General features: G+C 36.1%; 1 protein-coding gene across 1 annotated transcript in view; it reads right to left on the bottom strand.

Moving 5' to 3' along the window:
- Positions 1-26,828, bottom strand: part of IL1RAPL1 (interleukin 1 receptor accessory protein like 1) — a 1,400,950-nt gene that overhangs the window by 664,122 nt on the left and 710,000 nt on the right. The window contains exon 3 of the mRNA XM_015127123.3: positions 16,413-16,692. Coding sequence (XP_014982609.1) covers positions 16,413-16,692 — 280 coding nt within the window. The remainder of the gene's footprint in view (positions 1-16,412; positions 16,693-26,828) is intronic.

Below are 26,828 nucleotides of genomic sequence, written 5' to 3'. Positions count from 1 at the left end.
TTTGTTAATAGGAGAGAGAAAATACTATACATTGTATAAATGGAATATGATGAGAATTAACTAAGTGGAATACATAGTACATAACATGATTTAATGAAATAGGCTTTACATGTGTTTTTTTTGGATAATGCACATCAAATATGAAAGAAAACAAATGTATTAGTCAGGGTTCTCTAGAGGGACAGAACTAATAGGGGAGATATATATATATATAGGAATTTATTAAGTATTAAGTCACATGATTCCAAGGTCCCCCAATAGGCTGTCTGCAAGCTGAGGAGCAAGGAGACTCAGTCTGAGTCCCAAAACTGAAGAACTTGGAGTCCAATATTTGAGGTCAGGAAGGGTCCAGCACGGGAGAAAGATGTAGGCTGGGAGGCTAGGCCAGTCTAGTCTTTTCACGTTTTTTTTCCTGCCTGCTGTAAACTCTAGCTGTGCTGGCAGCTGATTAGATGGTGCCCACCCAGATTAAGGGTGGGTCTGCCTTTCCTAGCCCACCGGCTCAAATGTTAATCTCCTTTGGAAACACCCTCACAGATACCCCAGGATCAATACTTTGCATCCTTCAATCCAATCAAGTTGATACTCAGTATTAACCATCACAAGTAAAATGTGTTCCTGAGTTTTATCAAATGCATCTTGAAAAAATGATAGTCCTATAAAACATTCCAATTACATTGAAACAATTCAGTATCACCACTACATACTGCTTTGACTGTTCTGAATTAGGAATATATCTACTTTCATTAAGCATCAAACTTATCAAAAATTTCTGAAACACAGGCAGGAGAAGATCTCTGAGTTTAAGGGGCCTTGAGTTTTCAAAGTAATATTTTAGACTATCCCTTTGTTTGGCACCCTAAATGCATCATGCTACCATTTGGGAAGGAAGAAAGGTGTGCCTTTCTTGTGTAAGGTGGAGGAAATGCTATTCTGAGTTTTCAGGCAATTTTAGACAAGAGTACAAGTGAAAGTTGAGGTTCTGGAGATGAATTTCCTTCAAATTATTTTTTTGAGCACAGTTTATGGAACTTTTGTGGAACCCCAGAAGTACTCAGATTTCAGTTTGAAGAGGTTGAGCCTTTGAGGGAGAGACTATTTACCAAGTGGGCTAAGCCAGCCTGTTGCCTGATCTTAAGGCACCTTTTTCTTTTTCTTCATAAAAGTTAGGATACAAGTAATTACTGTTTGAAAGGCTCTTTTCTAGAATAAACTTCCAGAAGAGACGTGTTCTACTCTAGCTTAATTCTACTGTGGTTTAATTCATTGCTGTGCTCCCAACAGCTAGCCTAATGGCTGGTATAGAATAGGTACTTAATAATCTAATAGAATAAATTAAATAGATATGACATCAAATATTCCTAGCCAATTTAATCACATTAACTTACATACAACTAATTCTAAAACTTCTACAGTAACAGAAATAGTAGTCTTGTTTTAATGTAAATTAATTGTTAGCTTATCATTTAATAGATTGGTTTATAGAGTCAAGAACACAAACACAGCCTAAACCTCAATATCTAGAGTAGATGGGGTAAAAATTTGTTGTCAGATTGCTGCAATCATTCTTCAATTAATTAGCCATTGGAAATGAATGGATCGAAAAAATAATTGTGTTAAAATCTAACTTTTTTGAAGTCAATAAAGGAAGATCTACCTGAATTATTAGCATATTCAATTATAAAATATTTTTAATAAATTATTTTTTATGAGTGCACTGATTAAGGAATCAAAAGATCCAGCTTGATTTTCAGTATTTCTAAACATTCACTTTGAATTTCTAGAAAATCAATACTTAACTTCTTTGGACCTCCTCCGTTGTTTATCTGTAAAACTAAGCAACCCCTACAGTGAAATCTAAAATCTTTTCCATGTTTACGTTACATGATTCCAGGCTAAATAAAAGCTATCCAGAAGAGTTTCTATTCTAAAACAATAGCCACAAACAGCTTGTAACGACTATCTCAAAACAAAGACTAAGATCCACATGTGGCTATTTAAAATTAAATAACATTAAAAATTCAGTTCTTCAGTTGTATTAGGAGTACGTAGTGACACTGGGAATGGAAGCCACATGCTGAGAATAGCAGAGAATAACACTTTGGAGCCTAAGTCATGCAAAACGTTGAAATTATCATAAAAGTCCAGGAATGCCTACCTTATAACTACTTTGCGTGAGAGAATAAACTATCTTTTTTTTTTTTTTTTTTTTTTTTTTTTTTGAGACGGAGTCTCGCTCTGTCGCCCAGGCTGGAGTGCAGTGGCCAGATCTCATCTCACTGCAAGCTCCGCCTCCCGGGTTCCCGCCATTCTCCTGCCTCAGCCTCCCGAGTAGCTGGGACCACAGGCGCCGCCACCTCGCCCGGCTAATTTTTTGTGTTTTTAGTAGAGACGGGGTTTCGCCGTGTTAGCCAGGATGGTCTCGATCTCCTGACCTTGTGATCCGCCCGTCTCGGCCTCCCAAAGTGCTGGGATTACAGGCTTGAGCCACCGCGCCCGGCCGAGAATAAACTATCTTAAGCCACTTTTCTGTAATATGAACTCTAATCCAACCTAATGTGATATTGCTTTGAAATCATGCTTTATTCTTTCTTTCTTTTTCGGGTTTGGAATAATATAAAACATTTTCCTGAAACCATTGGACCACACTTCAAATTTGACTCATTCACTCCATAGTCATGGCTCTTACAAAACAGTCTTTTATGACCTTCATGAGAGAAAATTGATAGATCCAGATCTATAATTGTGAGATATAATGAAATCAGTGAAAGGCTCATTTAAGTCTTTATTTTATAACCTCAGATTCCGTATAATAAAACAGTTACTCAATGGATACTTGCCTGAAAGTCAGAAATGTCACTGTAAAATCAACACAAATGTAGGCCAAAGCCAATTGATGAGAAAAGCCATAACTATTCTTCACCAAAGATTTAAAGAAGGTGAATATAAGCAGGTTATATGTATTCTAATCATAGCTGGCTAGCTATTATTTCCAAGGCAATGAGAATTTTTCTGGAAACCAGAACTTAAAATATTTGAAAATGCAGGAAATTTGCCAGCTAATTCTTCAGAATGACAGTGAGGTAATCCCACAATTGGTTGTGAGTATTACTTGGAATCTGAGTAGAGGAAACAGCTGTTGAGGGCAGGATGCTTGTATATGTATTGGGGGTAGGTATGGTGGTATTTAGAGTATTAACATATCTTAATACTTTCAAAAATGGTAAAGGATGGCTGTGGAAATTTAAAAAAAAATACAAGGTTGTCCAGAAATATACATTACTCATTCTACAAATACTGATAGAATACTTACCACATACAAAACAAAAATAGGATATTGAGTAATCTCAGTATGTGTGAAGGGATACTTTTGGCTCTTACAAAAATGGCTACTAATTTACCCTCAATATCTGTCCTCCTTTTTCAGTGTAGCAAATGCTTTTGGCATCCCACCCAGAATTTCTTCACCAGTTGTACTCATCCTCTAGCTGCTGTGGGTACTAGCTGGTAAAGGTTCATGCCTGCACCCTTTTCTTGATAATCACCTTGGTATGACAAGAACCACTTGGATAGAGATACCTGTGACGTCCAGGCTTGCTTCAATGTGGGATTAAACTCTGTGATGCAATTTATGCACCACAGCTCCCTGTGGGAACAGGCTGAAGCTAGACTTGAAAACACATCTCTGCCTGGCTTCTTCCCTGCAGGTTTTTTCTGAGAACACTCTCTTCATAGCTCACTTGCACAAGAATCCTGGTCTTAGGCTTTTCTCTTAGGGAAATCAATTTTAAATCCTTAAAAATAGTAGTATTTTTATCAGGCACATGGGTTTTACTAACAAAAACTACATACCCAAGCCATCACTGCAGCTTGGTGTAATTATGTGAACAAGTTCTGGCCTATGAATGTAAGTAGAAGTGACATAAGTAATCTCTGGGACTTGTTCTTAAAGGTGGGAAGGATCATGTGCTTTGTCAGCTTATAATAGGATAGATATGATGGACAGAGTTTCATCTTGGGAAAATAAGGATGAAGACTATACCCTATAGAAGACAGAATCCTGAGGCCTAGACAATTAGGCAGCCAATATATCCACTCTGAAATGCTTGCATTTGGACTTTTTCTTGACAAAGTTCTCTCCTGTTTAAGCCACTGTTATTTCTAAGATTCTTGTTATGCACAAAGCCACTCCCAAACTGTGACAACTAATCAAAAGATTTTACTCTGTTCAGATCTCAGTGATCATATATGTGTAACAAGGGATGCAAAGATGCAAAGTTACACCTTTGCCCTTAAGATGATCTAAGGGAAAGGCTAATAACCAGACCATCAGAGAACCTAGAAAGTACCCCCAAACTCCTTCCTTTGTTTATTCAAATGCTCTATGGGAGACGAGTGATGGGGTAACTTCATTTACATGTTTCCCCATCTAATAGCTTAAAGTGTAGGCAATTTTATTTCTCAGAGCTTGAGTTCTTTTGGTAAAAATGTTTAGGTTTGTATTGAAAAGCATTAACATAGGCTTCTTGCTGTCTCTTTTACTTATTTCCCATAGTAACATCCAATGAAGCTCAAAATATATCCAATCAAGTGTCATCTCTCATGGATTTTTTCTTCCAAAAATGACCTTGAATCTGTTTTATTTTCTTTGCCATTTCTACCATTAATACTCTAAACATAGGCCCCCCCGTTGTCTTATGCCTCATTTATCGTAAAAACTATTTGTCTGTTTTCCATTTTCCAATTTCTCTAGTTTCATAGAATTGCTGTAAGGTACTTCCAGGAAAACTGCTTTCAGTTTTCCATTCCCTGCTAGATATTTCTTGGCGTTTAGCATTTTTTACCATTATTTACTGTCATCCTTCTATCAACTACAGAAAGCCGATTTTCTAACAACACTGATCTATTTGCTTTATCAGGAATATATCGTGGCTTTTTCTTTGTTAATAACAACACTTGCTACTGTTGGCATTGCTGTTTGCCATTGCAAGGCATTTTCTAGATCAGGGGTCAGCAAACTATGACCCACAGCCCACATCCGTCCCGCCACCTGTTTTTATAAATAAACTTTTATTGAAACACAGCCATGTCCACTCATTTATATCTTGTGTATGGATATTGCCTGGCTATTACAATATAGTTGAGTAGTTGTAATAGAGACTACATGGCTTGAAAAATCTAAAACTTTTTGCAATTTTACTTTATTTTATTTATTTATGTTTTGGAGACAGAGTCTCACTCTGTTGCCCAGGCTGGAGTGCAGTGGTGCGATCTCAACTCACTGCAAGCTCTGACTCCCAGGTTCAAGCCATTCTCCTACGCCTCAGCCTCCTGAGTAGCTGGGACAACAGGCACCTGCCATCACACCCAGCTAATTTTTTGTATTTTTAGTAGAGACGGGGTTTTACCGTGTTCGCCAGGATGGTCTTGATCTCCTAACCTCGTGATCCGCCCACCTCGGCCTTCCAAAGTGTACAATTTTACTCTTTAAAGAAAAAGTCTGCCAACTCCTGTTTTCGTTCATTATTTAATTTTTCTTGTTGTAGTCCTCCGGAAACCTTTCTAACAGAAATCTTTCCCAATTACACTTTCCCTAGCCATGAGTTTAGTCTTCAAACTACTGTACAAATCACAAGTCCTTCACAGGCTCTTTAACCAGCCCCTTTTTGTCTTCTCTACATTCAATGAGATTTTTATTCATTTTTTTGCTTTATGACCATACACAAAATTAGATTTAGAAAGACCCTTGAATAATCTTAACTTCCTATTCTGTTTCACTGATCTCAAATAAGTGATTACTTTATCACTTATCCCAAATTTTGCAGATCAGCAGCTACTAGTTTATGAAGCCTATTCAATTTCTCTTCACTAAATGCATCAATATTGCAGTTAACATTTTTTTTTTTTTTTTTACAACTAAAGAACAAATAGTAATAATTACAGTAATAACCCCGTATAGCCACCAATAAAGTCCTATTGGGTTATAAGTGACTTGTTTGCCTGGCATATGTTGTTTGTAATTTTTAAAATTCCCTTATTATAATTACCAACTATGTCATGTCCTAGATTTTTAGTAATGTTCGTGAAATATGATAAATATACATGTTATATTCATGGTTGAAAAGGGCCTATAGTGAATCATTCGACCTAAAATGGAAAAAATAAAAAGACTACATAAAATCTCAAATTGGACTTTATGCACCTAATTGTTTTACAAATGTATCTTTTTCCGTAGCCTATCTACTCCATATTAATTTGATAATTTTTGAAGAAAATTCATAAGTCTCTGTCTGCCTTGAACATGACACAATTGATTTCAAAGTGTTCTCTAAGCTGTCTCTCCTATTGGACTTGGTGAGATTAGACAAAGCTTTTCTTAATCCAGTGATCTAAGAAACTACCCTATCATCACTCCAGAAGAATTTCTTTCACCTTCTTAGTTAAAAAAAAAAAAAAAAGGCTGTTTTGTTGAAGACATGTATCTCCTAGATGGTTAAAAAAATTGGTAAATCAAATAGACAATTCACACAGTTCTTGGCTTTTACTTCCATCAATTGAATTTGTTGTTTTTGAAAAGAACACAACCCAGAAATATAGCAATTTGGCTAATTATTGCTCTGTTAAAAATAGTTTGATCCATTAGAAAATGCCTTCATGTCTCAGACATGGAAATATGGCTTAAACTTCAATGCCATCCCCAAGAATCGTCAGAGTTATTCAACTGAAAAATCTCATTGAAACCTATTATGGCAAGAAAGTTGTCTCTACCAAAAGAACTACAGAAAGTGCCTGATGTACAGTTTTACGATTTAAATACATTATCCATAAGAGACTCTACATCCGGACTTGAAATCTTATTTTAAAGACTTTCATTTGTATATGACTTTTTTTTTTTTTAAAGGACTGGCTTATGTAGGTTTAATTGCATTTTTTATAATCTCTAAATTATAGCTGATATTCTCAAGGGTATACTATGGTTTCAATTAAGAGAGATAGTTTAAAAATTAGGAAACCGAGATTGTGAAACTGCACTAGATCCTTGGAACACATATGCACGTGATCATTAGAATTACTGGGTAGGATATAAAACATTTATATGGACTTTGATTGTCCTGAACAAATTATGAAGACTCCTTAGGGCATGACTCTTTAAGGCTTTCTAAAATAATGCTGACATTATATATCCTTTGATTCAAGAATGACTTGATTTTGAAATAATAATTACATAAAAATCATAAATATTAAAAGGATACTATATTATAGAGATTTTAAAAAATTACTTAAATTGTTTATGCTACAGTTGTAGCAGTTACTTGTGTGGGTCTATCAGATCTAACATTTTATTAGTTTTTATTTCCATCAGGTGACAGTAAAGGTATATTCTGTCCAAAGACAGAAAATTGTCATCTGAAATACCAGAAATTATGATTTAGGACAAGCCATTCATAATTTGTGTTAGTTTCAGACAAGAGATGTCATAAGAAAAATGATTATTTTATTTTCTCATGGAAAATGACAGGAATCAGAAAATTGTGTAATTTTGTCTATAGCAGTGTTTTCCACAAGGTATTCTAAGGAACACTAACCTCAGTCACTCATTATTTTTTTCAATAAATATGTATTGAGTGCTTTCTCGTTGACAAACACCTCATATTGATCCTTAGGAGAAAAAACGTCTGTGGTAATATGTTTGGTATACAATGCATACTCCGTCATCCAGAGAAAGAAGCTAAGAAAGTCTATGAGGCAGACTCCAAGATTCTTAGCTGGGAGGGTCTATGAGGCATACCCTAACACTAGCTAGACAAAATTCATTTAAGAATCTTTGGTACATTGTCCTCCAGCATCCTGACTTGAACAGCAAAGTAGAGGGGCCTCTTTCCTGAAGATATTTATGGGTATGGCTTCTGCTTCATGAAGTAGATTACGACTTAATACTAGGAAGCTTCACAACATTTTAAGGAACCATACTACCTTACACTAAAAGGGATAAAGTTCAAATTGCAAAGATGCCTGGGCCATTAATTTTATCTGGAAAGGAAGAGCACGCATCCAAGAATCTCAGAGAACCACTTCCAGTAAGCAGAACTGAACCCTAATTAAGAAGTGGGAGTTGAACAATAAGAACACCTGGACACATGAAGGGGAATATCACACACCGGGGTCTGTTGGGGGGTAGGGGGCTAGGGGAGGGATAGCATTAGGAGAAATACCTAATGTAGAAGACAAGTTGATGGGTGCAGCAAACCACCGTGGCACATGTATACCTATATAACAAACCTGAATATTCTACACATGTATCCCAGAACTTAAAGTATAATAAAAAAATTAAAAATAAAGTATATTGACTCTCCTTGGGGAAATAAAAAAGAAACCGGTGCCATGTATCCAGCTGAATTTTAGAATTGTCATGGGCCAGTGACTACTCTGTATCTCCTATCCCCAGCCCTCATTTCAAATGGGGATATTTAGTTTAGTTATGTTATCCCTGTCTCACGATTTATGTTGGCTATGGAAGGGCCAAATTATATAACTTTTTAGTTCACAGAGTATTGGATGAAGAGCAGCCATTCCTGAGCAGTTCTATTCAGGGAACTAAGCATGAAGAACCTCATTCACACTCAGAGCTGACTTGGATAATAAGATCATTGACTTCTAACCTAATCCTGATGCCACCGAAAGACATGACTTTGGAGGTTTTAGGAATGGGGTCACAATATTTTGCATTTATAAGGACATGAATTACAGTATTAAGGGTCAAAAGGCTGACTCTTAGACTGTTACTTTGGTGGCCCAACCAATGAACCACACCTCAAAGTCCTTGTAAAGTCTTCTCCTGTATTATCTCAAAACTTGGCTCAGTAAGCATGACTCAAGGAGATGCTTGATAAGTAGTTACACGTTCTGAGTTGCCATGTAAAAAGTCACTTGATAGAAAGATAAATGGAAAAAGTACATGGAGATAGAGGCCCTCAGAAATAATAGAGAAACAGGCTCAGCAAACCCTGTATTGCAGTGGACTCCAGACACAAGTGACCACAGGCAAGATCACAGGAAGAACCACCTAGCTGAGTCCAGCCCACATTGCAGAATCATGTGCAAATAAAATGGTTATTGTTTCAAGGCACTAAGTTTTAGAGTGTTTTCCCTCCAAAATAGGTAGAAGAAACAATTGTTTTTGAAGCAATTATAGGAAAGATTGAAAGAAAGTAAACATAAACTCGATTTTCTTAAAGAAATAAATACGTATTATTCAGGTAGGCAATGAAAATATTGAATTTCAAATGAAGGAACAAAGTGAAAAAATGATAAGAATTCATGCCTTAATCTGTGAAGAGCGGACGGGATAGTGAGAACATGACATGTTGCCATGTCATTCTTCAAGTTCTGAGGTCTTTTTCTCAGAGGTATTTCTTCCATCTTTCAGAGACTTCTTGTGCTTGTTTGGCGTCACATACAGACTTTTTAGTTGTAAGAAGGAAGACTTAAGAGTAACTGGGCTACTCTATCTTGGCAGAATTCCACTGAATTCTAAACTATTTTCATAGTATCTACAGCAATTTATTACACATTTATTTTCTCTTAGGTAAACTACTTGAAAGTAAAAGCTTTTCTTTAAATGTTTTTAATCCCAGCATTAGTATAGAATGAGTGAATAAATGGATTTTCTTTAAATACTTTTTGATAGATACTTACTTAATATGTTCTTTCAATGAGAAAAAAGAGTTACATAGTCCTGAAAGGAAAAATCAAGACTTGGGCAAATGAACTACATACTATATATAACACATTACAAATATGTCATTTGAAAAAAATATGTTTTTAAAATGTTAACACACAAAAATCAATCACATTTTCACATAGTAACAATGTACATGTTGAAACCAAAATTAAACAGAAGATATCATTTACAAACATTCCAAAGGAAATGAAATACTTAGCTAAAATTTTAACAAAATATTTTCAGGATTTGTATGCTGATGAAAGAAATCAAAGGAGGAAATCCTAAATAAATGGAGGCACAAACTGTATTCACAGATAGTGAGACCCAAAATGGTAAAGATATCTATTCTCCCCAAATTGATCCATAGGCTTAATGAAATTGCAATAAAAAATTCTAGTAAGGATTTTTGTGGACATAGACAAACTTATGCTAAAATGTACATGGAAAATAATAGGCCCTACAATAGCTAAACACAATATTTAAAAAGACATATAAAGTAGGAGAACTCACTCTAGTTGATATTTTTGCCACCAGATAGCTATACTAATCAATAGAGATTGGTATTGGCAGAGGGATAGAAAAAAGTGTGGAATAAATAACATAGAAATTAACCCACAAAAATATGCTCAATGGTTTTTGAATAAAGATGCAAAAGTAATTCAATGGAGGAAGCATAGCCTTTTCAACAAATAGTGCTGGGACAATTGGACATCCATCCCCATAAAACTAAGCCTTAACCTAAATAAACATCAGTCCTGCAATAAATACTAATTCAAAATTAAGACTTCATGATGAACATGCCAAAAGTAATTGCAACAAAAGCAAAAATTGACAAATGGGATCTAATTAAACTAAAGTGATTTTGCACAGTGAAAGAAAATATCATCAGAGCGAACAGACAACCTAAGGAATGGAAGAAAAGTTTTGCAATCTATCCATTTGACAAAGGTCTAATATTGAGTCTACAAGGAACTTAAACAAACTTATGAGAAAAAAAATCTCCATTAAAAAATGGTCAAAGGATATGAACAGACACTTCTCAAAAGAAGACATTTAACTGCCCAAGAAAAATAGGAAAAAAGGTTCAACATTACTGATTATTAGAGAAATGCAAATCAAAACCAAAATGAGATATCATCTCACACCAGTCAGAATGGCGATTATTAAAAAGTCAAGAAACAACAGATGCTGGCGAGGTTGCAGAAAAAAAGGAATGCTTTTACACTGTGGGTAGGAATGTAAATTAGTTCAACCATTGTGGAAGACTGTGGCAATTCCTCAAAGATAAAGAAACAGAAACACCATTCGATGCAGCAATCCCATTACTGGGCATATTCCCAAATGAATATAAACCATTCCATTATAAACATAAATGCATGAATATGCTCATTGCAGCACTAGTCACAATAGCAAAAACATGGAATCAACCCAAATGCCCATCAATGATAGACTGGATAAAGAAAATGTGGTACATATACACCATGGAATACTACGCTGCCATAAAGAAGAATGAGCTCATGTCCTTTGCAGGAACATGGATGGAGCTGGAAGCCAGTATCCTCAGTAAACTAACACAGGAACCAAAAACCAAATTCCACATATTCTCACTTATAAGTAGGAACTGAACGATGAGAACACATCAACATAGGGAGGGGAACAACACACACTGGGGCCTGCTGGCACTGGGCAGGTGGGCTAGGGGAGGGATAGCATCAGGAAAAATAGCTGATGCGTGCTGGACTTAATACCTAGTTGGTGGGATGCTAGGGACAGCAAACCACCATGGCACACGTTAACCGATGTAACAAATCTACACATGCTGCACAGGTACCCCGGGACTTAAAATAAATAAATGCATACATACAAATAAAAAGAAAATAAGCATTTTTTCAAAAAAATATTAATTCAAAATAACAGACTTAAATGTAAAATGTAAAGCAACTGAATTTTTAACAAATTTTTTAATCTTAAAAAAAAATAAAACAAGGAAAAATCTTCAGGACTTAGCATTTGGCAGAATTTTTCGACTTCACACCAAAAGCATAGTCCATAACTGGAAAAATTCACAAATTGAACCTTATCATAATTAAAAACTTCTGCTTTGTAAAAGACCCTGTTAGAAGGATGAAAAGATAACCTACAGGCAATCAGAAAATATTGGCAAACTACATCTCCAAAAAGAATTAATATTTAGAACATACAAAGAATTCTCAAAATTCAATGAGGAGAACATAAATAATTATATTATAAAATGTACAAAAATATGGACATTTTACTGATGAGAAGAGAGATGGCAAATCAACACATGAAAATTTTAATCACTAGCCATTAGGAAAATGCAAATTAAAATCACAATGAGTTATCACAATATGCCTACCAGAATGGCTACAATTAAAAGTAGTGACAATCGCAAATGCTGCAAGGATGTGGAGAAATCATACATTGCTGGTGGGAACATCAGATGGTACAGCGACTTTGAAAAATAGTTTGGTACGTTCTTATAAAACTAAGCACAAAACTACCATTCAATCCATATTCACTCTTGCACATTTATTACAGAAACATAAACTTATGTTCACCAAAAATTGAATACGAATGTTCATAGAAGTTTCCTTTTTAATATCCCCAAACTGGAAATAATATAGATGCCTTTCAACAAGTGAATAAATATTGTGGTAGTTCATACCATGGAATACTACACAGCAAAAAAAAAAAAAAAAAAAAGGCATGAACTATGGATATGTACAACACTTGGATGGATTTCAAAGGAATTATGCTGAGTGAAAAATCCAATTCCACAAGGTTCTATACGGTATGATTTCATTAATATTGCATTAATAAATTAACAAAACTATAAATATAAAGGACAGATTAGTAGTTGACAGGGGCTTGCGATTGGAGTTGGGTAGAGATGGATGTAGCTATAAAAGAACAATAGGAGGGGCCCTTGAGATGACGGCATTGTTCTGTATCTTGACTGTATCAATGTCAATATCCCGATTATGATACTGTACCACAGTTTCACAAAATGCTACCACCAAGTAAATCTGGGTATGGGATCTCTCTATGTTATGTCTTGCAACTGAATATGAACCTGCAATTATCTCAAAAATAAAATTTTAATTAAAAATAGGGTGCTAAATAACGTAGCATGCTACCATTTGGGGGGCACTGGAATGCTTCCACATGTACCAGCCAGCTTTGCATATGAAACTGCTAATAGTGCATAACTATGAAAAGGGGAATTAAAAAGTTGGAGGTCAAGAATATGGAACTATTATTTTATTTTATTTAATTTTTAAGAGACAAGTCCTTGCTCTGTTGCCCAGGCAGAAGTGTAGTGGTGTGATCATAGCTCACTGCAGCCTCAAACTCCTGGGCTCAAGAAATCCTCCCACCTTATCCTCCTGAGTAGCTAGGACTACAGGTGCACACCACCACACCAGGCTAATTTTTCAAAAGTTTTATTTTTGTAGACACGAGGTCTATGTTATGCAGGCTGGACTCGAACTCCTGGCCTCAAACAATTCAACTGTCTCGGCCTCCCAAAGTGCTGGGGTTACAGGTATGAGCCACCACATCTGGCCACCAAATTTTTATTATTTTAAAAGTAAACTTGTTTTTATATATGGCCATAAAAGAAGACAAAAGAAATTGTTACATAGTTTTCCTTCATTCTCTTTTTCATGTAAAAAGGAAAAATATAAATTTGAGTAAACTGAGTAAAGAGCCAAGAAGTATGGAGCAAAGAACTGTGTGGTATTATTCTGTCCAAAATAGATATTAAGAGAAGGAAATAATAAAGTTCTTGTTCATTATAATGATAGTAGACTTAAATGTTTCCATTATGTATGCCATTTCATTGCATATATTCAAGTGTAAATGGAAATTAGTTTTATATGAAAAGCTTGATAAACAATTTCATTGAAAAGTTAATACTCTATATTGATCAGAAAGACTAGAACCTAGAATGGATGCTAACATTTTCAAGGCTCTAAAATTCTTTGCAAGTGAATTATTTAAAAACTAATGGTGACAGTTTAGTGGCTTGATAGCTAGCAATATGCCAAAATGTCAGTGACTCAACTGACAGCCCCTGAGCGCCTCTCACATCAACACCAAGCCATGCTATTTCAAATGCTGTTTGTAAAGACTTTTGAGTACCCCTTTCCAAATTGGACAAGGAAGATGCAACAACACTCGCTTCAAATCGATTGGCATATTGGAATTTCACTGACAAAAGTACCTCTTCCTGCAGTTTATCCCTTTCTCTAGATTGCCACTTGACACACATAAACTTTCAAGTATTTGTCTTTTAGTTGCACCTTTTATTAAAATGTAGACATATGAACATATGGCAAGTGTCAACATTTTAGAAACTTTTCAATCTTTCATTCATTATTGCAACTGGAAATTCAGAGGCTTTTTTTTTTTTTTTTTAGACAGAGTTTTGCTCTTGTTACCAGTGCAATGGCGCGATCTCGGCTCACCACAACCTCTGCCCCGCGGGTTCGAGTGATTCTCCTGCCTCAGCCTTCCGAGTAGGTGGGATTACAGGCATGCGCCACCACCCCCGGCTAATTTTGTATTTTTAGGAGAGACAGGGTGTCTCCGTGTTGGTCAGGCTGGTCTCAAACTCCTGACCTCAGGTGATCCACCCACCTCGGCCTCCCAAAGTGCTGCGATTACAGGCACAACCCACCATACATGGCCCTTCCAGAGGCATTTTAATGCAATTTCTCAGAGTATTGGATCATAGTGTAATTTAAATACATCAGAGAACTGCAACCTCAGTGTTTGTAAAATTCAGATTACTATGTGAAAACACCATTAGTTTTCCACCAATAATGAGTGACGAAATGTAGTGTTGTGCTATGGACATCCAGCTCAATTCTAATGTCAGATAAATGAGGACAAGCATTTGCCTATCTTGAAGAATCATCTCACCACATGCATGAACAATCAGAAATAATGATTATTTAAAAGAAACATAGCAGATATGAAATTACAATCTAATTACTATTGGTCACATGGGAACAGCTAGTCCAAACAGTATTCTTTAACTGTACTAGTATGACAGTTATTGATCTGTACCCCTACAAAATCTCTACTTTTATTAAGAGTTATGTTTAATCATAAAAGGATTAGTAAACCCTAAGAGAAAGAAGAAGAGTTGCCAAAGGAATGATGCATTTGTTTGCTTATTTATTTTTGAGATGGAGTCTCACAATGTAGCCCAGGCGAGAGTACAGTGGTGTGATCTTGGCTCACTGCAACCAAACAGCTGGGATCACAGGCACATGTCACTATGCCTGGCTAATATTTTGGATTTTTAGTAGAGATGGGGTTTTGCCATATTGGCCAGGCTGGTCTCTAACTACTGGTCTCAAGTGATCTGCCCTACTCTACCTCCCAAAGTTCTGGAATTACAGGCATGAGCCACCGCGCCTGGCCAGATGTATTTGTTCTTTTAAAATCCATTAGGCATTTTCCCCAAACACAACACTTTACAGATATTAATTTATATTTTCCAACATTAACATAATATATGTTGTCAGTGTTAGAAAGATACATTTCTGTTTAACTTTTATGCAACTTGACCTATTTCAATGTCCTAGCACACCTGTAGCCATGACTCAGCTTACAGGTAATTCTTACAGATGACAGTGAGAGGGAGGCATGATATTCATGACAGGAGTGTTAGCTGCTGATCAGGATTTCAGAAGTAGTAAATTTTTCTTTGAAAAAGATACTAGGTGATTCTGAGACTTTCTCTGAGTTTGGGTATCAACTACTTTAGATTCTTCTTTATTTCTCTGAATAAGCCCAAATACAGAAAGCCAAATAAATAGATTTAAACACACCTACTATATGACTATACCCAGCTTTGCTAATGTTCTAATAGTCCAATGACATACACGATCATTCACGAAGGGTGTGATACACAATCCATGGGGGACTAAATGCTTAAACTGAGGTTTTTAACTGCTAATGTGTTGCATGGACACTGCTTCAATGCATTATCATTAAACAAAGTGCATATGCCTCTTCTAGAAGCTGACAAAGATGTGTAGATGTATGGTGAGTATCCTTGGGGATACAGGGACTGAATTTGTTATTAACTTTGGTATAGGCCCTGAAAGACTTGGGAACATTTTTGTATTGATCCAGAAGTTTTGGTTAGCAAAGCAATCTGGAACACAGTCTTCATTTTCTCTAACATGGTAATACTTTCTTCTTCTCCCTGTGCACATACACACATTACCTAAATCATCTTTCCAAATGTGTGTGAACCAGAAGTATCCATGCTCTATCTGTCTGTGAAGGGCAATAACAAAATGTTACAACTCATTTAGCAAGAAACTATGCATGTATTCTGCAAGTCTTTGCTTACATTTTATTTGCACCATTTTACTTCCTCTATAAATTTTATTTCATAGTTTTTAGTAATTCCTGGTAACATAAGTAGCTACCCAGAAGGTATCTCTTTTCTCCATAAGCTAGAAATAATGTCTAATATAAATTCCAATCCCATCTTTCTATGATTGTGATTCTAAATTTTAGAAAGCAGCAACACATGCAAATATTGAGACAACGGCTTTAGGCAAAAGAGATAGCAGCAACATTTAAGTATGAGAAAGCAGCCTGTGATTTCTTTGATTCAGCAGTAATATAATTAAAGGGATACCTGATGACACAGGCATAGAGACCGCTGTCCTGTAGCAATGTTGGCCGGAACCAAATGGAGTCTTCTTCTTTGCTCATTCTACTTCCATCAAAGGCTATTGGCTCTTCAAAGTCTCCAGGACCAGAACTTTTGTACCACATCAGACTGAGTCCAGCACTTTGGGCAAGGGAGTAATTTGCTCTGATATAACCATAAAAGAGTGCACATTTGATTCGAACAGGCTCTCCCACCAAAACTTGGTATTTCTTGATATCGATAGACCAATCAGTGCATCCATCAGCTATAGTAAAAAAAAGAGAGAGAGAAAGAGAGGAAAAACATTAGAAGGAAAAAATAAGCAATTAGATTATTCATTCATCCAACAAATATTTACTGAGCATCCATATTGGGTCAGGTTTAATTCTAGGCACACAGCACACAGCAATGAATCAAACTAAGAATGGCCCTGCAAAGTAGTGGACTCTGCTAAAAAACAATGTATTGTTCACTTAGTCTGCTTCTGCTGTCATTTATTATTAGTTTATACCAGTGTGCTGGTTATTGATTTATTGCCTCTTAGTTCTAAATGTACCTTTCTGCCTGCTCGGTAAAAATAGATCTGGGCCTTTGAGATATGTTTTTCTTTACTAGCTGGCACTGAAGCTTGGTGGAGAGAGGGCACTGGTGAGACATTTCAGGAAGAAAGGGATTTACTTCCTATTTTCAGTGTGCTCACTTGGCAGGCTCTTGCAGTGTGCAAGGCTTCTTCAGCACCTGGCTCCAACAGTGCTTGGCAACCAGCAGCTTGGTGATGTTTCCCAGGTACCTTAGAGGGAGGGTCTCTGTTAACTTGCAGAAGACAGATTTCTGACAAGTTCTGCTAGTATAGCAACTTAGTGATTTCTGCCATTCGGTAAACTATGGTCGTACCTTCCCAATAAAGTGCGGATCTCTGCTTTGGGGATGAAAACATAGGGACTTTTTCTTAGGTGTGCTGTCTCAGCCCCAGGGCTAATGGTAGCCATTCCTCTATTTTTAAGGGTTCTCTTTTGCTATACTCTGAATGTTTATGCCGTCCCCTGAAAATCCAAATGCTGAAGCCTTAACCCTCAATATGACGGTATGTGGACATGAGGCCTTTCTTTGGGAGGTAATTAGGATTAGATGAGGAGCGTCATGAGAAGGACACTCTTGATGAGATTAGTGCCCTTATAAGAAGAGACACCAGAGAGCTTTCTCTTTCACTCCATCGTGATTACAAAAAAGAGATCACGTGAGCACACTGCAAGAAGGTAGCCATCTGAAAGCCAGAAACCAAATTGGCTGTACCTTCATCATGGACTTCCCAGTCACCAGAACCGTGAGAAATAAATATCCTTTGTTTAAGCTACTCAGTCTATAGCATTTTGTTATGGCAGCCTGAGCAAACTAATACATCTTTCTTTCACATTAGCCAGTCCCTTCATTACTATAATCCCATGTTACATTTAATAATTATTTGTATAAACTTTCACTGTTCAAATGACTGTGTTTTTTCTCTGACTGGACCTAAACTGATACAAGTGAGAATAAATATTTTACAGCCAAACAATATAGAAATCAATAAAAGTGAGTTGAGCTCTGGTAGTGTTTTTTTTCACAGCCAGAGACAGACGTAAACAGTCACTTTGCTCTGACTTCTGGGAGAATCGGATAAGTGTAAACAAGAAACCATGTTGGGAAATGGGGAAGATGGGGGTGGGGTGTGATTGGGTTTTCTGTGTTTTCTGTAGGTACCATCTTCCAAATGACATCTTGACACCATTTTTAGATCACCCCTCTCCCTGCACACACATACAAAACAACAGGTTCCCACAGGGCATCAACATTATCATCATCATGGAAAAGTTGTGAATTTACTGTTTAGAGAGGGCAGTTGCCCAACACTTAGCAAGAAAATCAATTTGGCATTACTCAGAGTATACAAATGTTGAGCAAAAGGGCAAAGACTGAGAAAACAGGACCTCTGACAGCAATAACATTTGAGTATTGCAAGCAGGGTTAAACTCACTACAAATTAAAAAGAGGGCAATCTAACAACTCTGAGAACAGGATAAATAATACAGTATTCCAGAGAAGAAAAATGGTCTAGATGAAAAGGAGGATGTACATTATAGCAAGGAAGACACATAATAACATGTGGAATTAATTATCCACATTTATTATCTTTAAATTATATCTAACATCTAATAAGCACTTAACGGTGTGTCAGGAGTTTATAAACTTTCATTTACTATTCACAGAAATACAAACTGAGGCGTTTGAACTTGCTCTTCCCTCAGCCTGGAACATTTTTTGCCAACCAACAGCATGGCTTTCTCTTTCTTTCTTGCCAAATATCACCTCCTCAGAGAGGCCTTTTTGCCTTCCCATCCTGGTCACTTGATCCAGAGTAGGCCTTGATATTTTTTTCACAAGACCTATTGCTATTTGATATTATATTATGTAACTACCTTGCTTTCTGTCTCCCCAGTTGAAAGTAAATCCCATGAGAGCAGGGATGTTGTCCTTTTCACTTCCCTTTTTAGCCACAGTGCCTAGAATTGTGCCTGCTAACCAGCTTAGCATACATTTACTAAATGAATAAATGAATGAATGCTTGAATAAGCAAAATAAACAATTGAATTACCAAGTTATACACTTGAAGAAACTCCATGTCGGCTAATAAGGGTGAGTGCTGGGTTCTCACCCAGATTTATCTGAACCTAGAAATAATTCTCCCTACTGTCACATATTGTTTACTAATAAATGTGTCAATTTCACAGCCTTCTTTGATTTAGTTAATTTCAATTACCAAATTTGGGTTTAAAATTTTTACAAAAGGGCTGTATGGAGGTACTATCTACAGTAAATATGCTGCAAGCTTGGTGGGCATCATCAATGTCTAAGTCATTGTCATAATTGCTGTCAATGACTACTGTAGATCTGGCACACCATGTTAAACAGGATGAAAAAACTACATAGAGATGTCCAAGTTATATAATTTCATATATTTATCAAAACAGTTTTGTATATTTTCCCATTGCATAAAATGGATTCTAGGTGGTAATTTTTTAAACAGTTATAATTTTGCTTATAAGTTTAAAATTATTTTGTTTTACCATTATGTAAATTACAATAGAATCAAGTTAATATAACTGACTATCTGTCATGGAGGGTATCGCTGCTAGTGAAAAAGGTTGAAAAACCTTCAAGGTTGGAGTATATAAACCGTATGATAAAATTATTCGAGTCTCAGAAGATTTGTAGTATAATGCAAAATGCTTGAAGGGAAGCATAAAGATTTAGTCTAAAAAGTTTTAAAAAGTTAGTAACAAATTAGATCGAGAGACTAGAAGAGAGAGTTGTGCTGACAACGCATACAGATATTAATACACACTTTCAGAATATGCTTTCTGAGAAAATGTTGGAAGAAAATCACAATTATTACTGAAAATTACTCTTACTCCATACTTAAATATTAGTCAGGAAAAAAGTTTCATACGGTTCAACGTCATGTGCCAAAGAAAAGTTAGAGGCAAAATGAAGGAATGGCACTTTGGACATTAGAGAAACTTGGTGTTCATTTCAATATGGAAACAGATGGAGGATCTATGGCTTAGGAGGTTTTACTACCATTAAACTAAATGCATGCTGTTCAAAAATAAACTTAAGTTAAAATGGTTCAATAATTCCTGGGGAAAGATGGCAAACACTATAAAGAACAATTCAAGGCATACTCAAATTATTTAAATAATTTTTTTTTTTTTCCCCCCCAGAGACGGAGTCTTGCTCTGTCGCCCAGGCTGGAGTGCAATGGCAGGATCTCGGCTCACTGCAACCTCCGCCTCCCAGGTTCACGTGATTCTCCTGCCTCAGCCTCCAGAATATCTGGGACTACAGTGCATGTCACCACGCCCAGCTAATATTTGTATTTTTAGTACACACACGTTTTCACCATGTTGGTCACACTGGTCTCAAACTCCTGACCTCGTGATCCGCCCGTTTTGGCCTCCCTAAGTGCTGGGATTACAGGCGTGAGCCACCGTGCCCGGTCTGCATAAAATCATTTAAACGAATGATGGATGTAGGTCTTCCTTCAACAGTTACAATAAAACATTTTAATAAATGAAAGAAGTGATGAAGGAGATATAATTTTTTCCTTTGTTAATGTTTTGCCTTATTTCCACACATGTTCTGTCTTACACCTTGCATGTTATATTATTGTTTCTAAACCAGTTGAAAATAATTTAGAGACTTAATGATATTTCATCCCCAAATACTTCCGTATGTATCTCCTTCTGAATAAAGACTTTCAAAATATACCCACAAAGTGTATTTGTTAACCTTGTGTAGTGAGACCTTTAAAATCTTAAAAGGATATGTGATAACTTACAATCTAACTCCTGATGAACAGAATTGCTGTTGATCCATTCAGTTTTTTCTTACTTCAGCCCACAAGCTTTGTTGGCTTGGGAACAATCATTCCAAAACCATATTTCTAGATACTGTTGATTTCATTGCACATTAATTATATGTAATTTATCTAACTTTTATTGTTACTAGTTTTTAAAACTATCATCAGGTAATTGTAGACACTGGTAGTATTTTATCTGGTTTTCTCCCTTTTGGAATAAAATACCTTTCTATAAGTCTCTCTCAGAAAGTTTGTTATTGGTACTCTCCATCCCTGATGGGAGGGTTCTATGGAAATACTCCAGTTCAACATATCTCTGCAGTACACGTTCTTTCACAGTCAATGGGAGTTTATGAAAGAAGCCATGAAGTTACACTGGGGAGTGGGAGTAAGAAGTACCATGTTCATTCATTTTTGTTACCACCCATAAAGTTCTGGGAGCTTATATGAAGACAGTAATGGAATTAAGATTCAGAAGTAATTCCTTCACTAACGATGTACTATGAAGAAAAGCTACCTACATTGGCTATTGTCAATATATTCAAATAAGAGTAGAGAAAGTATTTTAAATTAAGTCACTATTACTACCTATGTAAGAGCTAAAAATATTTTCATGGTAACAAACTTGAAGTTTGAATTCTTTCAAAAAAGTCTAATAATATAAACATGTTGCATACTAATATGAAAGTGAAATACTATATTTGCAGAAGGATAAATTATGTTACTTTAAAGTAAAGTTGAGCATCCCTAATCAGAAAATCTGAAAGCCCAAATGCTCCAAAATTCAAAACTTTTTGAGTGCCGGCAAACATGATGCCACAAATGGAAAACTCTACACCTGACCTCACTTGATGGGTTACAGTCAAAATGTAGGTTCACAGAACACAATTTATTTAGCATCGCCAAGGAAAATATAAAATTACCTTCGGGCTATGTGCATAAGCTATATATGAAACATAAATCAATTTGATGTTCAGACTTGGGTTCCATTCCCAAGATATCTCATTATATACTGTATATGCAAGTATTCTAAAATTTGAAAAAGATCTGATATCCAAAACACTTCTGGTCCCAAGCATTTCAGAAAAAAAGGATACTCAGCCTGTGTCTACTTGGGTAGATATCTTGGAATAATAATTAAAAACTACGGAGAGCGACTCTCACCTTGCAACAGCAACTCTTGTTGTTAGAGAAACAAACAAACCAACCCAAACTTCTAAGTTTGCCTTTTTAAAGCTCTACACTTGACTTTGACCTGAGAAAAAGCCTTCATAAGGGTTTCTCTTCCTTATGTGTGTCTATATGTGAACAAATCATCAATGTTGTAGGTTAATTTTCTCTGAACAATTCTTTAACCGTTAATCTGAATGTCCCACGCATCTGTGTGGGATCATGTTATTCCTGCCTTGCATTAAGTAAATTCAATTTCAGACTTGTGTTTGGATCTTCGTTTTTTACTTTTCTTAGTGTTTAGAAGTGACATGAGAAAGGACCTCACACAGTACACAGAACAAAGGGGATGTTCTGCTTTCCATTCACACACTGAACAGAAGCAGAAAAAGCCCTGCTATTTGAGCAAACACAAACAGATCCACGTCATGCTACAAGAAAATCTGGATTCTTATTTTCTTTCGTTAGTCTTGGCACAAGAAATTGATTCAGATAGGTAACATCTTGGTACATATGGTCCATCTATGACTTTAAAGATTTTTTTCACTCTTTTGATTATGTAGTTACCTTATGTTCTTTAGTTAATACATACTTTCATTAGCATGTATCATATTAAATCATTATTTAATTACATGTATTTCATTGATCACTGAAGTGTGGGGACTCTGAAAAGTGAGACTTTACCGTATCTCTATCACTATCGCTATGTCTATCTCTATCTTTCTCTATCTTTATCTCTATTTCTATCTCTGCCTGGTTATTTGTTTATCTATCAATGTATCTATCATCTATGTATCTAAATCTCAAACAGGACCCAGAAGCATGCAGCTGTAGTCCCAGCTAATAAAAAGGCTGATACGGGAGGATTGCTTGAGCCCAGGAGTTCTAGTCTAGGCTGGGGAACATAGCAAGACTCCATCTCTAAAAAAGAAAAAAAAAAAAAAAACTCATTTAGCTCTAATTATAAATCTAGAGCTATTTCCATATCTATATCTATTTGGGGCATAAGAGGCAATCAATAAATATGTGTTGAATAAATTAGTGATTAACTAAATAACTGTTCACTTAAAGGAGTATTGAAAATATATACCTTTGGTGTTAACACAATCACTAACAACAATTGTTTGTAGGTATTTTTAACCCTAATAATTAAAAAATAGCAGTATGCATTTTTCCTTTCTAATATTGCAAAGTGATACAATTTTCTAACTCAGAATAATTTGATTTCACAAAACTGAGTGTACTTCGGGACTCAAATCCTTGTTGATACATTAAACATAGTTTACTGTTTTACATTAATTAAGCATACTATTATAGTATTTATTTAGCTCATGTATGTCTACCGGAAAACCCTCCATTTGGGTAAAAACTGATAAGAATATGTGCAGACAGATAGGTCAGAAAATATTGCCAGCTTCAGGCATTTTATTCCTTTGGGACACTTGTTGGACACTGGATTAAATATCAGCATGATGAGCAACAGACCAAACAAACACTGATCAAATTTAATCCTTTTCCCAATTTAGAGGAGCCACACAGGGAAGGCCTGTTAGACGGCAGGACACCCAGCTGGCAAATTGATCTTTTAAAGAGAAAGTAACAGGATTCAAGGCACAGATTTGCTTTTATTTTGTTTTTGTTTTAGAGCAGACAGAAGAACACAATTACCATTTTCAAGATAGCAAGTTACAAAAGGTCTTTAAATTTTATAACAATCCCAAATGGACTAATGAATTGTTTTCAGCAATGAACACATAAAATAATCATGCAATAAACTTCAAGTCATATATTGGTGTGAGTCCACATGTTATAGAGCACATATGATGTGCAACTCACTCTTCTATGACAAAGATTACTGAGACTAGCACCACCCTTGAAGACACCATCTGTAAGTGGGAACAGACTTGTCAAAAACCATGTATAGCACAAGAAAGAATGAATACATTCTGAGAGCAATGATGACATTACTGAGGAAACACAAAGCAAGAAGTTTGTTTTACCTCTAAACCCAGAACTATTTTCCACTTCACAGATGAACTAATGGAGCAGGAAATTTGACTAGGAAGATCAAAAAGGATTTAAGAAAGAGAAGAAATTCAAAATGTGCCTTAGTTTAAAACCTGATAATTTGGAAGAGAAAATTGCAAGCGAATGGGATATCCCAGTTAATAGGACAGTATATGGTAAGATTCTGAAATAGTGGAGCGGTGAGGAGTACAGAAGAGTTTAAGGAGGTGAAAATAAGTGCAGAAAAGACAGGTTTGGTGACACCATGCCAAGAAACTTGAACTTAATTCTGTAGCCCCGTAGTTTTCAAGTTTTAGTGTGTATTAGAATCACCCGGAGGACTTTTTAAAACACAGAGTTTTGTGCACACCTATCAGAGTTTCAGATTCAGAAGGTCTGGAATGGGCCCCTAAGAATCTGCGTTACTACGAAGTAGTTACTACAAAGCAGGTGATGCTGCTGGTCCAGGGATGACACTTTGAAAACCACTGCTAAAACCAATGTAGACAGTGGTAAACGTCTGCAAAGGAAGGGTTAGAATCTGATCAATCTGATCTACATTTTAGAAATATCACTTTCAAGACAATATCAAGGATGGATTGGAAGGGGATAGCTAGGAGTAAGGAGACAACTCTGAAAATTCTTAAAATAGAAGTAAAAAAAGAAAGTGGCAAAAGCTATGACAAGGAAATGTGGGAAGAACTGTAGAGTCAGAATCAACAGGATACTGAGATTGATCAACAGGAAGCTGAAATTGAACAGAAGGGCGAGATGAAGGAGAAGGAGGAGTCTAGGACGACTATAAGATTTCAAATCAGGATTACAGAGAAGATTGTGGCACTATTAATGGAAATGAGGAGCAGAAGCAGATTCAAGGCGAGAGATTAGTGTTGTTAGGGACAAAGTCTTGTTTCTTAGCTTACTACACATTTTCTGCCTTCATTATAGGGGTTTATACAGCAGAACGTTATTGCTTGTACTTTCTGGTATGTACAACAAAAGCACTGCCGTGTATCCTTTTCATATTGTGAGCTCTGCTGGACATTCAAAACCCTGACATTAGAGAAAAGTTTAAGGAAAATGAGAATGAAGTCTGTTGTGTATTTTAATATGCATATGCTTTCATATGAATAATATCATACAGATTAATTGCCTGTTTGATTAACTTCTTACAGAGATTGTAGAGGAAAACTAGAAACACACAGCTTGTGTACTGCTCTGCCAAGTGAATTTCTGAGAACTTTTTTTTTTTTTTTTTTTGAGACGGAGTCTCGCTCTGCCGCCCAGGCTGGAGTGCAATAGCCGGATCTCAGCTCACTGCAAGCTCCGCCTCCCGGGTTCACGCCATTCTCCTGCCTCAGCCTCCCAAGTAGCTGGGACTACAGGCGCCCGCCACCGCGCCCGGCTAGTTTTGTATATTTTAGTAGAGACGGGGTTTCACCATGTTAGCCAGGATGGTCTCGATCTCCTGACCTCGTGATCCGCCCGTCTCGGCCTCCCAAAGTGCTGGGATTACAGGCTTGAGCCACCGCGCCCGGCTGAGAACTTTTAAAAAGGTTAGAACCATTTTTTTAAGTGATGCCAAGTCTATTTTTATCACAGAAGAAGTCTCATGAAATATATAATATATTGTAAACAGATTAGCTTCACATACAACTGTTTTGGGTATTAATCTACATTCATATGTGTAACCACATATCTATTATGATTGGTATCTGTTGACATACTGCATTGTGTTCTGGGTATTACAAAAATGTATCTGTTTACCTCATTCAGGACCTTTCCTTCTCATTTTTGTCATACATATAAAAATATCCATCCATGTTATCTAATTAGTACTTCTTCATTTTCTTTCTTTTTTTTTTAATAACAGGTTTCAATATGCAGAATACTGAACTGGACCCCTTCCTTACACCATGTACAAAACTTAACTCAAGATGAATTAAAGACTTAAATGTAAAGCCTAAAAGTATAAAAACACTGGAAGACAATCTGGGACATTCCATTCTGGAAATAGACCCTAGCAAAGATTACATAATAAGGACACCAAAAGCAATTGCAACAAAAGCAAAAGTAAACAAATGGGACCTAATTAAACTAAAGAGCTTCTGAACAACAAAAATAAATGAATAAATAAATAGATAGATAAAAAAATAAAATAAATAACAAAAAGCAAGAATTAAGGATCAACAGAGTAAACAGACAACGCACAGAATGGGAGAAAATATTTGCAAACTACGTATCCAACAAAGGTCTAATATCCAGATTCTACAAAGAACTTAAACAAATTAAAAAGCAAAAAACAAACCACACCATTCAAAACTGGGCAAAGGACGTAAACAGACATTTTTCAAAAGAAGACATACACACAGTCAACAAGCACATGAAAAAATGCTCAACATTACTAATCCTTAGAGAAATACAAATCAAAACCACAGTGAGATATTATTTCACACCAGTCAGAATGGTTATTATTTAAAAGTTAAAAAATAAAAGATGCTGGCGAAGTTGTAAAGGAAAGGGAACGCTTATACACAGTTGGTGGGAAGATAAATTAGTTCAGGTACTGTGGAAAGTAGTGTGGTGATTTCTCAAAGAATTTAAAGCAGAACTATCATTTGATCCAGCAATCCCTTTATCGGGTATATATCCAAAGGAATATAAATCATTCTATCATAAAGACACATGTATGCATATGTTCATCACAGCACTATTCACAATAGCAAAGACATGGAATCAACCTACATGACCACCAATGGTAGACTGGATAAAGAAAATGTGGTACATATATGTCATGGAATAGTACACAGCTATAAAGAACGGTG

This window comes from Macaca mulatta, chromosome X (assembly GCF_049350105.2).
Source record: "Macaca mulatta isolate MMU2019108-1 chromosome X, T2T-MMU8v2.0, whole genome shotgun sequence".
Classification (NCBI taxonomy): Eukaryota; Metazoa; Chordata; class Mammalia; order Primates; family Cercopithecidae; genus Macaca; species Macaca mulatta.
Note: the sequence above shows the minus strand (reverse complement) of the source record. Positions and strands in the feature narration are given on the sequence as shown.